Below are 19,053 nucleotides of genomic sequence, written 5' to 3'. Positions count from 1 at the left end.
TCTGTTCGTCCATCCATCCATCCATCCGTCCATATCCATCCATCCATCCACCCATCCATTCATTCACTGCTGTGGCAGCAGGCTAAGGACTTCTGGACATCCCTCTTCCCAGTAAAGCTTTCCACCTCCTGTGCCATGTCACTGGTCATGTTACCTCACAAATTCTTCACAAGATAAGTCTGGATGATATAAATGGGAGTTTCCACAGAACTGTTTTTGTGTCTGTATGTACATATGATTTAGTTATGCTAGGTTTATTTGCAGCTTATCAAATATTTGTGTAATTCATAGATAATCCAGGTCAAACCACAGGTTCTGATTTCAGCCCAAATTGCCAAATTCTGAGTACAGTTATCACTGTTGGTTAAAGGAGGCAAATGCTGTCCAAACAAATGTTGAACAACTGTTGTTGTATTTCAGGTTGACTCAGAAAATATAATATTGTGCAATTTTTTCTGCATTATTCTCTAGTCAGAGCCAAACCAGAATGCACACCCTAAAGTATTTCTGCTTTACTGAATCATTACATCACGTATATTTCCTTGAACACAAGTCTGCCATGGTATTTTAATCAAAATATACAGGTACAATTTATCATTGTGTGAGGCTTCTTTCATGTTCTATTATGGAATTACAGCTTGATTTGGTGACCTGATGACCCAACAGAAAAATAAGCTTGCGCATGTATGAAACAGCCATGAAAAAATTGTAGAGTAAACAATGCAAATTTGTATAAATGTTGTATGAACTGTCACGCAGACAAACAGCAAAAACCAGGTTAGACTCTAAGCTTCTATTTTCTGAATATGAACTGCTGCATTCAGGAGAAAGATTCAGAAGGCCATAATTAAAACTATCATTTGTCTCAGCATCAATAAAACTGGACATGAGTACTTTTTTTCTTTGCATTTTCATTTTTACAATTGAGTGAATGTTTTATCCAGACTGTCTTTTTTATGTCAATAACTGATTGTAATACTGTGGCCAAGACAAATTTCCCTTCAGCAACAGTAAAACTTGTCTGGATCATTTTACTTGAGTATAGCCACCAACTCTACTATTTAGAATTGAATAGATTTTAGTGATCAAACCAAAATGAATTTTGCTTGATTAAAAAAACTGGCAGACTATAATATGATTTACAGTATTACTGGCTGCAATGGTTGGTAAAGAAAAGGAGTATTATGCCGGGAAATCACATACAAAAGTAAAATGTATTTTTCTTTGTTCTTCAAGGATGCTTTTTGCTGCAGGAGTCATAATGAACTTCTGTTGTGGGTGTGGTTCACAGACCCTTCTATGAGCCAACAGGGTTCAAACAGCAGAACTGAAACAGTTGATTAGTGCTGTGTAGATAGCAGGGCTCCACCCTTGGCTGTGCAGCCCAGAGCAGACCCACGTCACCTGGAGCCTGTATCAGGAAGCTGGATTTCAGCTCAGCGAGATACCTTCCAGGTTAAACGTGGGTCTTCATTGTCACGAAGCTGGCTTACTTTTTATCGGGGTAGGTTGCCATGGTAACTTACACGGAAAGCCTAACCTGCTCCGGAGCATGTTAAGCTCTGGATAAGAGCTGACCAATCAGCTTTCTGGAAAATGACCTGCCTGTTTTTTACACAAGTCTGAGCCCACCGATGCGGGCGCTGGAACCATTTGATGACCCCCTATCCTGACCCTGGTGCAGGGCCTCAAACTGACTCTCCAAACCAGCGTCAGGATTGAATTGACCTTTGGGGTCGTCAGGACCCATTTCACCTGTCTCTGTGGGCTGAGGGCAGCCCCAGAGTTGGCATGTGTTATAATTTCTGAATGCATTGTTTGGTGACAGTTTTCTCCACTGTGCAAAAAAGACACCATAGTTTTCACAGTAAGTGGATAATTGTGTTTTAACACTGATTGATATGACTCCCCCCTCATTATTTTAAAGGATCAGCTCCTCTGCAGGACTGTAATCCTGAGTAGGACCTCCCCTCCTTTTCATGTCACATTTTTTACTGTGGGCTACAAACAATATCAGATCATTGCCATTGTGATCATCCAAAAACATAGAGCTACAGATACAGTGTAAAAAATGTACAGCTTTGCACAGGTTGGTTATAGCCCCCAACATGAATCTATAGACAGCCTATTAGATATTATAGTAGAGCTACTGACCACTTGGAATTATGTTCTTATATTTGTTTTCCATTCGCTCCCCAGTCCTTTTTGCTGCAACGGGGTTGTAACTGAATGAATGAGGTTCAAATTGTCAAACAAGTGCTGAAAAAAATCTGAAACGTTAATTTATGGGAAACACACATCAATGTTGACGATGTGGGTGAGAATTAATATTAAAATATATATGTGTGCGGGCCCTGTGATGGACTGGCTGACTGTGACCGCCCAGTGTGAGCTGGGATTGCCTCCAGAAACGGATAAGTGGCTGAATATGAATGAATGAATGAATTTTCAGCATATCAGACTTTGCTCCTCCAACATGAAACACGCTGCTCTTTGCGTCTTCTCCACGCTGATTGGTCAGACACAGCAAACTCCAACCCTTTTCTGTGAACGTGCGCTGATCTTGACAGGAAAACGTTTGGGTTCAATTAGAGCTGATAACCTGCTTCATGACACCTACTATCCAGATTATCTGGGTAAGTGAAGCCGGGTAATGAAAAGAGATCCGGGCATGCTAATCCAGCTTCATGGTACAGGCTCCTGATCTTATATTTTCAATTTTGTGGACGTAAAACAATACTAATGGATCTGTAATGAAATGGAGTGGTTTTAAGTAAACTCAGCTTTCCATTCACGTTGAGTCACTATTGAGTATTGCTATTGTTGAAGATGACTGCCGGCGATAAGAAAACAAAAGGCAAAAATGTTAATCACATTTAGAGATCTGAACACACCCCAGATAGGTTTAAGCTTTTATCGCCTGAGTCAAAATATGTATAAAAGCAAAGCAAATAAAAGTACTGTAGTGACTATTACGATGTCTTTGTATATCTAAAGCTTCATATTCAATACATAATAGGTCTTTGACTGCCTATCAGGCACACTCTAGGTGGACTCAAATCAGGGAACACAGGGAAGAAGAGTTCTTGAGTCATTTTAATTTGTCCAAAAGAACTGAAGAAGCCTTTTGGATGAGAAGCGAAATGTCTTCCAACAAGATAAAGAAATCCAGTTGCTTCCCACTAAACACTCCAAGACTAGTCGAAAAGTCAAAAAACAGGAAAATCCAAACTACACAGCAGAGGTACAAGTTCACTGGACAACACTGATCAGTTAAGACGAGGACAATAGACACTGGACTGCTGACAGAAAAGTGGCACAGAAGGAAAGATATATACAGACAGAGGTGGATCAAATCAAGGTATGGAAGTCAATCACCAGTTTAGAATAACACAAGAAGTGGACCAGACACAAAGCATCCGGCCCTGACACCGCCGTGGTCTATCAGCAGATGTAGATCAGAGTCGGACGTTTTGGGTGCGTTCTACCTGAAGTTGAATAATGACATAAATTCTTCTTAGATACTGAACTTTGGCTTTGATCAGTCAAACGCAGAGCATGGGGTCGGTTTTGAGTTATACGTCCTAAAATTCCCTTCAAATCCCCGATCATGTTTTCTATTTTTAGTTCTATAAAATTTCAAAATAAAATATTCTCTCACTTCCTGCTGATGTTATCTGTATACAGTTTTGCATTTGGATTTTTCTTTCTCGATCACCAATAGAATAGCAGCAATACCATTTCGCTATTCATGATAATATAAAATATATCATTCGCTGACTCATTCACTGGTAGAAAGTAATATTCAACTGTTGGTTAAAATATAGTACGTTAATATAGTACACTGAGGAAAATTCAAACTATGAGCTATTTTTGCTCTAACCCCGGTGAACATGTAACGACACAGGCACACAGTCAGTGCAGACTCTATCTGCTCAGGAGACGGAGGTCTTTTGGAGAGAAGGAGGCATTTCTGAAGACCTTCTGTGATACTTTGGTTGCATCAGGCACTTTCTATGGAGTTGTCTGCTGACGCCACCAGAATCTCAGCGGCAGAGAGCGGCTCAATAAACTGACGAAGAAGGGATGCCCCCTTGACTCGTTTGGAGGTAGAGCTTTAGAGGAGATCGAGAGCGACTCTCACATTTTTGAAATACAGCTTGTGTTTTAAAATATGAAATAATCATCACGCTTTAGGTTTGCTATTGCCTCTGAAATTAAAACTTCATGTATGTACTTTAGTTTGAGCTTTATATTGTAGTTAACTAAAATAAATGTAATTACAAAGATCTACTGATCATCTGAGTGTTGTACACATCCATATGGTAATGAGTTTGTGTGATGTAAATGTCTCCATCAGACGGACTCTGATTGCACATTAGTACAGGCTGTGGCCTTCAGGTATCAGCTGATCTGCTTCACAGATGTAAGGTGAACATTGTCCTCCACATCAGGTGCATGAAGCAGGGTGAGACATTCAATGCATGCGACATTGGGCAAGACCAGCAGGCGTGAATCAGCATGAGGCTGTGGTGCTGAGTGCTGCCACTCCCTCACCTAAGGTCCTTGCCCCCTGGTATAAAGAATCAGGCCTCCCTCCCATCTTCCTCAGTGTTCCTGTGAAGAAGCAAATGGCCATGGCAAAAAAGTGGTTGCTATGGCTGACCCTGTCTGCCATTGCAGCTGCTTGGCAAAGCGGTATATATATATATATATATATATCATACTCACTATATTGTGCAGCCTGACATGCAACATGGGATAGTGCAATTGGCTAAAACAATGTTTTATTTTATTATTGTGTTTTAATGTAGTTTGAGTTTTGATTGTTAATTACGTCTTTCCTCCAACAGAGGCTTCTGTTAATTCTTTATTCCAGTTTCCTGAAAAAATAAGAGGTGAGTGCATCAGTTAGTGATACTCCTGAGACTGTAGACTGAATAAGTATTTAACAGCCGAGCTGGTCAACACATCCTGATTTGTCTCTGCAGGTGTAAATCCCATTCACAACAGCCAGGTTTGCAGTACGTGGGGCAAGTTCCACTTTAAGACCTTTGATGGGGATGTTTACCAGTTGCACTCTACCTGCAACTACATCCTGACTTCATCATGCAGGAGCACCTACAAGGACTTCAACATCCAGCTCAGGAGAGAGGAGGCTGACGGCCATCCCATCATCAAAAATATCATTATGGAGCTGGAGGGTACCGTGGTGGAGCTCTCTAAGGGCTCAGTGGTCATTGATGGCACCTCGTAAGTTCACCCAAAAACACTTGACACTTGACACTTTGAGTTATTTCTTTAGACCAGATGCTTCATATGGATCATGTTGAATAGGAACTCGTGCTCTCTACAACATGAATTGAACCTCTTAGTTAGAAATCAGTTTGTATTGTGCTATGAAGTACTTTTGCTGGAAAAAAAAAATGTTGAGAGGGAAAAAACTTTGTTTGCTTATGAACAAAGTAAAACTTTTATTTGTATTATTTTTGACTGAAATGATCCCCACCAGCACAGAATAGTACCAACCACCACAGTAAATATCCTCAGCTCTACTGTGTACTGAGGTTTACTGCCATGTAATACCTTGGTACACGATACATGGTTAGATAGTACTGTTCACGACCTCCATTAGTAGGATCAACAGATAGAAACAAAGATAACGGGACACGCACATTTTTTCTGCAGAGCTGTTCTCCCATTCAGTCGAGCAGGAGTGTTCGTCGAGAAAACTCCCACCTACATCAAAATCAAAGCAAAACTGGGACTAGTTGCTATCTGGAACGGGGAGGACTCTCTTCTGGTAAGATAGTGTAGCCATGTGTGGCATACATGTATATACAGTATTTCATATGTACAAGCATATATCTGTGTGTGTGTGTGTGTGTGTGTGTGCGTGCGTGTTAATGTGTACATGCTTTTGTCCTCTCAGGTGGAGTTAGACCAGAAGTACAGGAACCAAACCTGTGGTCTTTGTGGAGACTTTAATGGGGTCCAGCTCCACAACGAGTTCTACAGTCACGGTACACTTTGACTCACTTTAACTAGAAGGTCAGTGTGGGTGTGGCCAGTGAACTAGACCTTTGACATTAACTTTGTTATTATCCCAACAGGAGTAAAGATTTCCCCTGTGGACTTTGCCAACTTCTGGAAAATGGATGGCCCCACCGAGAGCTGCTCTGACTACACAGTGGAATCAGTGCAGAACTGCGACGACATGGTGAGCTGTCACCTGGAAAAAGTCATTAGCGTGCCTTATTTGTTTTGGGTGTGCAGTATAGTTTAAAAACATGGACCAAATTTGTCATAAGTATTTCAATCGAATGCATATCGTATCATATTACACTACATAAGCACGTTTCTTTGACTCTCCTTGTATGTATAGTCAAAAATAAAATATACAGTTTTAGTTTTATCTGTTTTATTCACTTCTAGCTATCTCACCACATGGTGTGGTTGCAGGTTTTGGACTCTTAACAAGCTGGTTGCTATGTTGATCAGATAATCATTGACCATGTTTCTAGCATCAGCATTGTTACCAAAATGAACACGTCTGGGAGAAGTCTTTATAGAGAATTTATGATTTCCATCTTCATTGAAATCTCATATTTAAACCTCTTTGGTGCGCCCACATAACTTTTGGTCTCTGTCTTTCTGTCTGTCCTGCAGAAACCTCTGTGTGAACAGATCCTCACAGGACCAGCCTTCAACAACTGTCACAATCTGCTGGACATTGCTGCCTTCACTTCTGCCTGTATTGCAGACCTCTGTCACTGCGGCAATGGCATCAACCAACACCCAGGCCCCCTCTGTCTGTGCAACACAGTGTCTGAATTCTCCAGACAGTGTGTCCATGCTGGTGGTAAACCCCACAACTGGAGGACCAAAGTGCTCTGCTGTGAGTACAGGCATCAGTCACTGCTGATTAAATGTTTTAGTGCAATTCAAAGAACACAAATTCAAATATTTTTTTTGTTTCTTTAATAAACTATTTTTTTAAGCTATTCGTGACTTCTGTTCCATATTGAGTACGCAGACAACAAAAGTAAGAGCTGGGGTTTCAATATTTTTGTCACCTTTCACAAAGAGATATAAAACATTCTCATGTTTGTCCAGCGTTGTGCAAGATTGTAATGGGCCAACAGTTTGTCTAACTGACAACAAGCCGTTCAACAAATCTCTCGCCACCACTGGGATGTGTTTCCCCAAGCATTGTGCTACTGGAAAACTAAAACTTTTGCTACTGAATGCCTTTCTTAGGTGATTCATAAACCATGTCATCCACAAGATGAGGTCAGCCTCAAGGAGTTGTGCAGAAGGAGCGTTTACATCAGAGCTGTGAGCCGGCTGTTAAGAGATGGGAACCAGGAGCCTACAGTACTGCAGTCTGTGAATGAATGTCGTCTATGTGGTGTCTTCACAGGGAAGTCATGTCCGGACAAAATGGAGTACAAAGAGTGTGGAAGTCCATGTGCTGATACCTGCTCCAACCCAGAGGCCAGCCACACCTGTGACAACCACTGCATCGATGGATGCTTCTGTCCTGCAGGTACAGCTGAGTGGACACAAGTGCACGCACGCACACACACACAAAACACGTTTAATTTATATAGAACTTTGATCGCTTTCAGGGACGGTGCTGGATGATTTAAATGGAAAGGGTTGTGTTCCACTGAGCGAGTGCTCCTGCAGCTACAACAACAAGATCTACGGACATGGAGATTCATACACCAGCAACTGCAAAAAATGGTACAGTCAAGGTGTCCGTGTGTTGATGGAACATTAACCTTTGTGAAAAAGTGGATTTGCCGATCAGTCTTGTGTAGCCTGATGTGGAGACGTTTGCAGATGAATGAATGGTTTCCTCTGGTGGTTTTTGACAGTGTCTGCGAGAGTGGTCGGTGGAAATGTACAGAGGAAAACTGTCCAGGAACCTGCTCTGTGGAGGGAGGAGCGCACGTCAACACGTTTGACGGCAAGGTCTACACCTTTCATGGGGATTGCTCCTATATTCTGGCCAAGGTAGAGGACATCTCTCAAACACAACAGCTGCTGGCATTTCTGAAGCTACTGCTCTGTCGCTAATAACTTTTGTTTCTGCGTGGTCAGGACTGCAGTGGAACCCAGTTCGTGATCCAGGGAGAGCTGGTGCAGTGCGGCCTGAGCGAGAGTGAAACCTGCCTCAAGTCTGTCACCTTAGGTCTGTCTGGAGGGGCTAATGTGAGTATAATACACAGACACGCACACGCATGCACACGAGGCTGTTTGTTGTTACTTTTTCGACTGAAAAAAAAAAAGTTTATAATCCTTGAAGATTTTGAGTACAACAGTTACAACATTTCAGTTACATCTTGTCTCCTCTTATATAAAGGTGGTCGCCATCCAGCCTGATGGCAAGGTCTTTGTGAATGGCATCTATGCTCAGTTACCCTTTTCTGCCGGTAAGAGTCCCTCCACAGTTCTGTAATCACCTCTGACCTCATTCTGTTTTATCTTTATTTATACACACTGTTTGATAAAGTATATGCACTCCGTACAGCGAGCAGTTTAGATGAATGATAAATACTGTATTTGAATTGCTTCCCCATTCCTAATTATGGTAGACGAATAAGTGTGAGTGGCGACATCATGTGTCCATGCTGGGTCATAATCTCCACAGAGATTGAGAACGAGTAACACGTCAGTCACTGGACAAACTGACAGCATGCAGCATGTTGTTACGGACAGTAGCTCTAAGCTGCATTCATTATTTTTCTCGCAAGTCAGCAGAAAAATCTCATCATTCTATTTGAGCCTTTCCAGATTTGTAAATAAGAAACTCTCTCTGAACCCTCAGCTGGGATTGCCACCTTCAGAGCATCATCTTTCTACCTCCTGGTCCAGACATCTGTTGGTGTGCTGCTGGAGGTGCAGCTGCAGCCTGTCATGCAGCTGTACATCAGAGTGACCAGTGACTACAAGGACAAGACCTGTGGTAAGTTCACAAAAACGTTCTAAATGTGCAGGCAGAAAATGTAGCACAGAACCGAAACAGATTTATCATTGCAACCGCTTAACGTGGAAACATTGCGCTTTCTCCTCCATACCATTTATTTAGCAGCTCTTGGTAAATAAGCAGGACACTTCTGCTCACTGAAACATTTAACTTGAATCACCACAAAACTCTAGTTAGTCAGAGAAAACCTGAAATATAGTAATATAGCTGCTGTGTGAATCATGTTCATCATTGATGAACATTGATGTTGACTGCCCAGAAGAACATAGTATGAAAAGAGATCCATGAGATGTGATTCGTATTTTACCCCGATTGCGTCCAGAAAAAGAGACTGCATGAACAGAATTTTTACAAAATGCTCAGATTATCAGATAACATGTACTTGTGTTGTCATTGATTTTAAATCACATAGTGGCCAAAATATGATCGAAATATGACAATTCCCGTACGTCGATGTTAATGCTACCACACATCAATGGAGAAGAATCCCACCATATATTTTCAGAATTCAAACAGTTTAAATTTGGGTGGTGAGTCTATCCCACGGGACACTCGGGCTTAGGCGTGTAATTAACATGATATTGTTTGCTTGCAGGTCTGTGTGGAAACTTCAACAGCAATCAGGCTGATGACTTCCTCAAACTCAGTGGTGTTCCAGACGCCACAGCAGCCGGTTTCGTCAACAGCTGGAAGACACATGCTGGTTGTGCAGATGTTAAGAGTAACTTTGAGAATCCCTGCAGTCTCAGTGTGGAAAATGGTAGGCCTAACTCATTTTACTCTTTGAGAATCCTCATGGGCTGGTCAGAAATACTGATGTTGTGCCTTGTGTGTCACTGACAGAGAGGTACGCCCTGCACTGGTGCTCCATGCTGAGTGATCCCAACGGCTTGTTTGCCCCCTGTCACGCAGAAATCAGTCCTGACACTTACAAAGAGGTAAGTCTCGCAGCTACAGTTTTCACACGCTCCTGTATCCCGACCTGTGGCACGACCTCACAAATAATGTCTCCTCGTAGCACTGCATTTATGACAGCTGCAACTGTGAGAGAAGTGAGGACTGCATGTGTGCTGCAATCTCCTCATACGTCCATGCCTGTGCAGCTTCAGGAATTCAGATCGGCAACTGGAGGAAAACCATCTGTGGTGAGTACAGAGGAACAGTGAAGCAGGCGTATGGCATCCCTGACTGGCATTTTCCTCTGACACTGTGGTTCGGCCTCCTCAGGAAAATATGCCAGCTCCTGCCCGAGGAGCATGGTGTACTCCTACAACATCACATCCAGCGGTGGCACCTGCCGCTGCCTCGACAGCACAGATCTCAGCTGCCACTTCTCCTTTCCACCCATCGATGGCTGCCTCTGTGCTGAGGGAACTTATCTGGATGACTCTGGGAGCTGTGTCCCATCTAAAGCTTGTCCCTGCTATGACAAAGGCTCAGTGATACCTCCTGGGCAGGTCATCAACAAAGAGGGGGTCATGTGGTAAGAAGTACATATTGCACCTCATTTACAGTATTACAATATCATAATCTTAATGCTCCAGCAGCTCTGTAGTCTCTGTCCTTTGTTGACCTGCCACACAATTTGATTTAGGTTAATATCTTTACTACGAATGTTTAAACTGTGTACTGTCCAGTTTTATTCTGAATATGTATTTCTCCTCCACTAGCACCTGCAAAGAGGGCAAAATGTTCTGCATTGGAGAGTTAAATTTGGATCCAGGTAAATTACGTGATACAGAATAACAAACATATGCAATTTGGAGCCAACATACTCTAACTAAAAATGTTGGAATTTCATTTCCTTTTTAATATTCTTCCTTTAAAACATTTGATACGAAACTGATCAGCTGTGAAAACCCAGCAGCCAACAGCACCAAACAGTTTTTTGGTTTTGATTTGGAGTACTGGGCCACCACTGTTTCTACACTACAGGCTATCGCCTCTAAGTAGTGATGTTTCCTGCCCCTTGGGGACGATGTTTACCACAGTTAGCATGCTGGAGGCCTGGAATAGGACTCAGGAAGAGAAAGTAAAGAGGAAAAAAAAAAAAAAAGGCCCCCCAAATATTTTTGAAGGTAGTGTGTAACTGATTAACAGATTCACAGGAATTGTTTCTACTGTTTTCGTCTTTTTTTTTACCCCTCCCTGAGTGCATTACTTAATACAAACAAAGTATGACTTTTTAGTAACGACTCCTTTTTTTTCAGCTGCTTGTGTTTCTCCAATGGAGTTCTTCAACTGTTCTGCTCTCGGTCCAGCTGCAAAAGGGACAGAATGTCAAAAGAGCTGCAGCACATTAGACATGGCCTGTGTGAGTCACCCTTTCTTCAACATAAAGTAGAATTCACATACAAAACACAGCGTAAGTTTGTCTAGAACAAACATTTAGGTTATACTAATGTTTCATAGGTTACGGAGCAGAACGGAGCAGAAATGCAACTTCTGTGTGTTGATTGTAAATCTGATCTATTTTCCAGGTGACCACGGGCTGTACATCTGGTTGCATGTGTCCGTCTGGGAAGGTATTAGATGGTAAAGGAGGCTGTATCAAGCCAGAAGCTTGTCCCTGTGTTCACAATGGTGTCGTCTACCAGCCTGGAGAGACCACCAGAGTGGACTGCAACATCTGGTGGGTGAATCACAACAGTTATGAGATATTGTCAAGAAAAAAAGGTGTGCTGGGTACTTTTTTTTTTTTTTTTTTTTTGGGGGGGGGTTCAACCATATATATGACTGAAAAGAAAAGAATGTGTTGTCTTCGAACTAATTCCAACTGATCTGTATCTGCTTGCAGCACATGTAAAGATAGGAAATGGAAGTGCACTTCCAATGAGTGTGACAAAACCTGCTCTGTCTACGGTGCTGGACACTACATGACTTTTGATCAGAAGCGCTTCACCTTTGACGGCAGCTGTGAATACGTCCTTACTCAGGTATGAAAGTGCATGAAAGTTAAGTACACGCTCACACAAGGATGAGAAGGATTCAAAACAATAAAATGCACATTGATCTCGAAGGGATAAAATACACTCTTGAATGTCATTGACTAAACGTAGAAATGGACCATTAAAACACACGACAACTTAAGTGCATATCGATCTAACGTGATCATTAATAACATTTTACAATTTTATCTTCCTCAGGACTTCTGTGGCAGTGCTGAGAGTAATGGCACCTTCAGAGTGATCACTGAGAACGTTCCATGTGGAACCACAGGAACCACCTGCTCCAAGACCATCAAGATCTTCCTGGGGGTAAAGACTCAAGATAAAGCCTTCAGAAAAACTGAAGGTTTAATGTTGCCCCGTTGCCTGTGAATTTCTGATACGGCGTTGATTTCTTGTCCACATGACCAACAGTGGCTGCTCTTTTATTTAGGGGGCACAGCTGGTTCTAACAGAGGGAAGCTACCAGCTGCTCTCAAGTGGAAATGAAGACACAGTCCCATTCCATTATAGCACTATGGGTAACTACCTGGTCATTGAAGCCAACAATGGTCTCATTCTCATGTGGGACAGGAAGACCAGCTTGTTCATCAAACTCAGTCCAAAATATAAGGTAACCCTGAGCTATGTGAAGTAAGACGCTTCAAATGCGAAAGAATGTGGAATCTTTGTTTTGATATTCAAGTCAGCGCAATAAAGAGCGCTTTACTTTCTCAGGGTCATGTGTGTGGGCTGTGTGGTAGCTATGACGGCAACGCAAACAATGACTTCACGACAAGGTGCCATGCTGAGGTGGTCAGCCCGCTGGTGTTCGGCAACAGCTGGAAGGATTTACCAAGCTGCCCTGATGCCGAGAGCATCAACAGCCCCTGCACCAGCAACCCATACAGGCAGTCGTGGGCCAAGAAACAGTGCAGCATCATCCAAAGTGAAGTCTTCTCTGCCTGCCACTCCATTGTAGGTTGAAGACAAGTTTTAGTTCTTTCAGTTCTTCTAACACAGACGCAGAAAATGATATGTCAACAAATTAAAAATCACTGAATGACTCCTAATTATTTGAACAGTGCCTCTCCTCCATTTTGTTCCATGGAGCAACACTTTTTCTGAACCTTTCGACTCATTAATGCATCCTCACAAACCACAGGTGGATCCCACTACATTCTACGAAGCATGCGTGTTTGATTCATGCGCGTGCAACACCGGTGGAGACTGCGAGTGTTTCTGCACTGCTGTGGCCGCTTATGCTGAGTCTTGCAATCAAGCTGGTGTCTGTGTAAAATGGAGAACCCCGAAAATCTGCCGTAAGTAACAAAATAATAATAATAATATTAAAAAAATAATAATAATATTTGTGACATCAAGATAGCAAATGGGACTGTGCTGAGTTTAGGGGATCTCCCTGTGCCTCATGGCTTCCTCCAACAGTCCAAAGGTGCGTAGGCAGGTGTTGTTACTGCCGACATCAGTTCTAACTTCTAACCGTATTTACGCTTATCCTTATCCAGCAGTTTCAGCTTAGACTGGACGTCGCCCACTCTGGTACCAGGGATGCACTTAACTACGGTTGCTAGTGTAGCCAAACTCACGTTCCTCAGAATAGTGTTGTACAACTTCAGTCGGTTTCTGGGCGGGTGTGTCGCTGAGTGGGGAGAACATTTTGGAAACATGAACTGGTTGGTCAGTCACTCAGTCACCCTGACTAGATCCCAGCTGCTCGTGAAGCCTTTGAGTGGCTGTAGGAGCTGCATATTAGTCGAACAGCACAGACTACAGGGGACAGGCTAGCTACACTACGATAAACTGGACTAGCTACGGTGCGGAGCTGCACCTCCAACTCATTAATTCTCTCCTCCACATCAACCGATAACCGGCATTTATGACACGTACCACTATCACTGAAGGAGGCAGAGGAGTAACTGAGGAGAAGAAAGTGAGAACAGAAGAGGGAGCCTTCCTGAATACAAAATCACCAGTATGCTCACTGACTGTTCCAAGTCTAGATCATGCTGATGTTGAACAAGTCTTGATATCTTTTCAGCTCTCTTCTGTGATTACTACAATCCCCCTGGTGAATGCGAGTGGCACTACATGCCATGTGGAGCTCCTTGTATGAAAACCTGCAGGAACCCCTCAGGCAACTGCTCTACACAAATACCTCCATTAGAAGGTAAAGGATTTTTTTTATGACAAATCAAGCTAAATATTTAAGACTGCCTATTGTGCATATTTTTCATTTTTTTTGTCTGTAGTCATTGAGATGTCCCTGAAATAATATGTACATTTCAGTTTCTTGTTTTTTGTTTGTTTTTATTAGGTTGCTATCCAAAATGTCCTCCTGAGCAGCCATACTTTGATGAGGATGCAATGAAATGTGTTTTAAAAGAAAAATGTGGCTGCTACGATAATGAAGGGAGACATTATGATAATGGGGACAACGTGCCAACGACTGATAACTGTCAAACATGGTAGGTCTTGACTGTCTTCATGTGACACTCAGGGAAGTATGACAGGTTGAAGAGGAAAAAGAAAAATTCTAAATGACAATGTTCAATGCGTTTTTTCTCTTGAAGTACATGCAGTTCAATGACCATCTCGTGCCATTACGATGCTCAAGGTATGCAAAGGTTCAGTGAGAATTTACGGTCAAAATGCACGATAGATTGGTGACTGTGTCAATAATACGCGTCCTTCCTTTACAGCCTGTACTTGCACATATAATGGAAAGCAATATCTCCCTGGCGAAACCATCTATAACACAACAGATGGACATGGTAACTGTATCACTGCAGTGTGTGGGAAGAATGGTACCATTGATAAGAGTTCTCACCCATGTGGAACAACTACACTCGCGCCCACTGTCACTACGACTCTATCCAGCCAGTCTCCAAGCACTTTTGTTTTTACATCAACTACATCAGGTAAGTCAGAATTATCCCTCTTGGAGCCTGAGGACACAATCAGCTGTGCAATATAAGACTTACCGCATGATTGTCTGTATTATGTACCCACAGGGCCGGTGACATGCAAACCTTGTGAGTGGTCACCATGGTATGACGTCAGCTTCCCAACACTGGGAACTCCTGGAGGAGATAATGAAACTTATGAAAAGATCGTTGCAGCAAGACACAAAATATGTGACAAACCAAGCCAGATCCAATGCAGAGCTGAAAAACTGCCGAATGTTTCCATTGACAATGTGGGACAAGTGGTCCAATGCGATATAGCTGAGGGATTGACGTGCAGAAATGAAGACCAATCAGGACCACTACCTTTGTGTTTCAACTACCAAATTAGAATTCTGTGTTGTGACTACGATGCCTGCCCAACAGAACCTCCAATTTCTACAACAAAACCACCGACAGAACCTACAACAACAAAACATGTTACTGAAACACCATGCGAAGAAAAACTATGCTTCTGGTCAAAATGGATAAGTTCAGAGTACCCGAAGTATGGGCCCGAAGGTGGAGATAATGAAACCATCAAAAACATCATACACAAAGGATATGATATTTGTGAGAAACCAGTGGCAGTAGAGTGTCAGGCTGTTCATTATCCAGGGGTTCCATTAAAACAATTAGGGCAAACAGTGACATGTAACAATGAAGGACTAATTTGTAAGAACAACTTACAGTCCCCCCCCATTTGTTTGGACTATGAGATAAAAGTGAAATGTTGCAAAACTGTACAATGTGGCACAACATCCAATCCAAGCAGTACTACAATAACAACTACACCAAAGACAACACATTCTACTCCAGGAACGACGTCACCTTCAAATACTTCACCTCAGATGCCAACAAGTACTACATCGACCACTACCCCCTCGACCCCAACTGAAACCACGACTATTTCTCTGCCAACGACACCAGCACCTTGTCCCGGTGGACAAAATATGACTTGCACCTGGTCAGAATGGATCAATCTTGGAAATTCAACAGCTGGCCGTGAGGGTGGAGACGATGAATCTATCCAGAAAATTATCTCTGCTGGTTATCACATTTGCTCACATCCCACAGAGGTTGAGTGTAGAGCTGTACTTTACCCAACTCTTTCCATGTCACAGGTGGGTCAAGCTGTGACTTGCAACAAAGACGTTGGTCTCATATGCAACAACAACCAACAAGGGCCTGATCAAGAATGTTTTGATTACGAGATCAAATTCAAATGTTGTCAATGTCCAAATACCTCACCTACGAGTCCAACACCAAAAACTACTACTGCCACCACTACACCCTCTACGACAACGGAAACAACCACACCACAACCGACGCCAAGTACTACCACAACTACTACTCCTTCTTCCACAACTGAAACAACCACACCTCAACCGACGCCAAGTACTACCACAACTACTACACCTTCTACCACAACTGAAACTACACCTCAACCGACACCAAGTACTACCACAACTACTACACCTTCTTCCACAACTGAAACAACCACACCTCAACCGACGCCAAGTACTACCACAACTACTACACCTTCTACCACAACTGAAACTACACCTCAACCGACACCAAGTACTACCACAACTACTACACCTTCTACCACAACTGAAACCACACCTCAACCGACGCCAAGTACTACCACAACTACTACTCCTTCTACCACAACTGAAACCACAACTACTTCTCATTCAACGACACCAGCACCTTGTCCCGGTGGACAAAACATGACTTGCACCTGGTCAGAATGGATCAATCTTGGAAATCCAACAGCTGGCCGTGAGGGTGGAGAAGATGAATCTATCCAGAAAATTATTTCTGCTGGTTATCACATTTGCTCACATCCCACAGAAGTTGAGTGTAGAGCTGTACTTTACCCAACACTTTCCATGTCACAGGTGGGTCAAGCTGTGACTTGCAACAAAGACGTTGGTCTCATATGCAAAAACAACCAACAAGGGTTTCTGGGACAATGTTTTGATTACGAGATCAAATTCAAATGTTGTCAATGTCCAAATACCTCACCTACGAGTACAACACCAAAAACTACTACTGCCACAACTACACCCTCTACGACAACGGAAACAACCACACCTCAACCGACGCCAAGTACTACCACAACTACTACTCCTTCTTCCACAACGGAAACAACCACACCACAACCGACGCCAAGTAGTACCACAACTACTACACCTTCTACCACAACTGAAACCACACCTCAACCGACGCCAAGTACTACCACAAGTACTACACCTTCTACCACAACTGAAACCACACCTCAACCGACACCAAGTACTACACCTTCTACCACAACTGAAACCACACCTCAACCGACGCCAAGTACTACCACAACTACTACTCCTTCTACCACAACTGAAACCACAACTACTTCTCATTCAACGACACCAGCACCTTGTCCCGGTGGACAAAATATGACTTGCACCTGGTCAGAATGGATCAATCTTGGAAATCCAACAGCTGGCCGTGAGGGTGGAGAAGATGAATCTATCCAGAAAATTATTTCTGCTGGTTATCACATTTGCTCGCATCCCACAGAAGTTGAGTGTAGAGCTGTACTTTACCCAACTCTTTCCATGTCACAGGTGGGTCAAGCTGTGACATGCAACAAAGACGTTGGTCTCATATGCAACAACAACCAACAAGGGCCTGATCAAGAATGTTTTGATTACGAGATCAAATTCAAATGTTGTCAATGTCCAAATACCTCACCTACGAGTACAACACCAAAAACTACTACTGCCACCACTACACCCTCTACGACAACGGAAACAACCACACCTCAACCAACGCCAAGTACTACCACAACTACTACACCTTCTACCACAACTGAAACCACACCTCAACCGACGCCAAGTACTACCACAAGTACTACACCTTCTACCACAACTGAAACCACACCTCAACCGACACCAAGTACTACCACAAGTACTACACCTTCTACCACAACTGAAACCACACCTCAACCAACGCCAAGTACTACCACAACTACTTCACCTTCTACCACAACTGAAACCACAACTACTTCTCATTCAACGACACCAGCACCTTGTCCCGGTGGACAAAATATGACTTGCACCTGGTCAGAATGGATCAATCTTGGAAATCCAACAGCTGGCCGTGAGGGTGGAGAAGATGAATCTATCCAGAAAATTATTTCTGCTGGTTATCACATTTGCTCACATCCCACAGAAGTTGAGTGTAGAGCTGTACTTTACCCAACACTTTCCATGTCACAGGTGGGTCAAGCTGTGACTTGCAACAAAGACGTTGGTCTCATATGCAACAACAACCAACAAGGGCCTGATCAAGAATGTTTTGATTACGAGATCAAATTCAAATGTTGTCAATGTCCAAATACCTCACCTACGAGTACAACACCAAAAACTACTACTGCCACCACTACACCCTCTACGACAACGGAAACAACCACACCTCAACCAACGCCAAGTACTACCACAAGTACTACTCCTTCTACCACAACTGAAACCACACCTCAACCGACGCCAAGTACGACCACAACTACTACACCTTCTACCACAACTGAAACAACCACACCTCAACCGACGCCAAGTACTACAACAAGTACTACACCTTCTACCACAACTGAAACAACCACACCTCAACCGACGCCAAGTACTACCACAAGTACTACACCTTCTACCACAACTGAAACCACACCTCAACCAACGCCAAGTACTACCACAACTACTTCACCTTCTACCACAACTGAAACCACAACTACTTCTCATTCAACGACACCAGCACCTTGTCCCGGTGGACAAAATATGACTTGCACCTGGTCAGAATGGATCAATCTTGGAAATCCAACAGCTGGCCGTGAGGGTGGAGAAGATGAATCTATCCAGAAAATTATTTCTGCTGGTTATCACATTTGCTCACATCCCACAGAAGTTGAGTGTAGAGCTGTACTTTACCCAACACTTTCCATGTCACAGGTGGGTCAAGCAGTGACTTGCAACAAAGACGTTGGTCTCATATGCAACAACAACCAACAAGGGCCTGATCAAGAATGTTTTGATTACGAGATCAAATTCAAATGTTGTCAATGTCCAAATACCTCACCTACGAGTACAACACCAAAAACTACTACTGCCACCACTACACCCTCTACGACAACGGA

The 19,053-nt window shown here is 42.9% G+C and overlaps 1 protein-coding gene across 1 annotated transcript in view; it reads left to right on the top strand.

Moving 5' to 3' along the window:
• Positions 1 to 4,984: 4,984 nt before the first annotated feature.
• Positions 4,985 to 19,053, top strand: part of LOC115041222 (mucin-5AC-like) — a gene marked incomplete at its 5' end in the record, with an annotated part of 32,044 nt that continues 17,975 nt past the window's right edge. Inside the window, 27 exons of the mRNA XM_029498549.1 lie at positions 4,985 to 5,253; positions 5,689 to 5,803; positions 5,933 to 6,023; positions 6,114 to 6,220; positions 6,670 to 6,898; positions 7,424 to 7,549; positions 7,632 to 7,749; positions 7,884 to 8,022; positions 8,110 to 8,220; positions 8,372 to 8,441; positions 8,837 to 8,974; positions 9,591 to 9,755; positions 9,839 to 9,933; positions 10,014 to 10,140; positions 10,223 to 10,478; positions 10,666 to 10,718; positions 11,206 to 11,309; positions 11,476 to 11,627; positions 11,793 to 11,931; positions 12,142 to 12,252; positions 12,377 to 12,556; positions 12,661 to 12,900; positions 13,088 to 13,244; positions 13,982 to 14,110; positions 14,258 to 14,408; positions 14,514 to 14,557; positions 16,880 to 17,066. Of these exons, the coding sequence (XP_029354409.1) occupies positions 4,985 to 5,253; positions 5,689 to 5,803; positions 5,933 to 6,023; positions 6,114 to 6,220; positions 6,670 to 6,898; positions 7,424 to 7,549; positions 7,632 to 7,749; positions 7,884 to 8,022; positions 8,110 to 8,220; positions 8,372 to 8,441; positions 8,837 to 8,974; positions 9,591 to 9,755; positions 9,839 to 9,933; positions 10,014 to 10,140; positions 10,223 to 10,478; positions 10,666 to 10,718; positions 11,206 to 11,309; positions 11,476 to 11,627; positions 11,793 to 11,931; positions 12,142 to 12,252; positions 12,377 to 12,556; positions 12,661 to 12,900; positions 13,088 to 13,244; positions 13,982 to 14,110; positions 14,258 to 14,408; positions 14,514 to 14,557; positions 16,880 to 17,066 (3,803 nt within the window). The remainder of the gene's footprint in view (positions 5,254 to 5,688; positions 5,804 to 5,932; positions 6,024 to 6,113; positions 6,221 to 6,669; positions 6,899 to 7,423; positions 7,550 to 7,631; positions 7,750 to 7,883; positions 8,023 to 8,109; positions 8,221 to 8,371; positions 8,442 to 8,836; positions 8,975 to 9,590; positions 9,756 to 9,838; positions 9,934 to 10,013; positions 10,141 to 10,222; positions 10,479 to 10,665; positions 10,719 to 11,205; positions 11,310 to 11,475; positions 11,628 to 11,792; positions 11,932 to 12,141; positions 12,253 to 12,376; positions 12,557 to 12,660; positions 12,901 to 13,087; positions 13,245 to 13,981; positions 14,111 to 14,257; positions 14,409 to 14,513; positions 14,558 to 16,879; positions 17,067 to 19,053) is intronic.

Source organism: Echeneis naucrates, chromosome 3, assembly GCF_900963305.1.
Source record: "Echeneis naucrates chromosome 3, fEcheNa1.1, whole genome shotgun sequence".
NCBI lineage: Eukaryota > Metazoa > Chordata > Actinopteri > Carangiformes > Echeneidae > Echeneis > Echeneis naucrates.
Note: the sequence above shows the minus strand (reverse complement) of the source record. Positions and strands in the feature narration are given on the sequence as shown.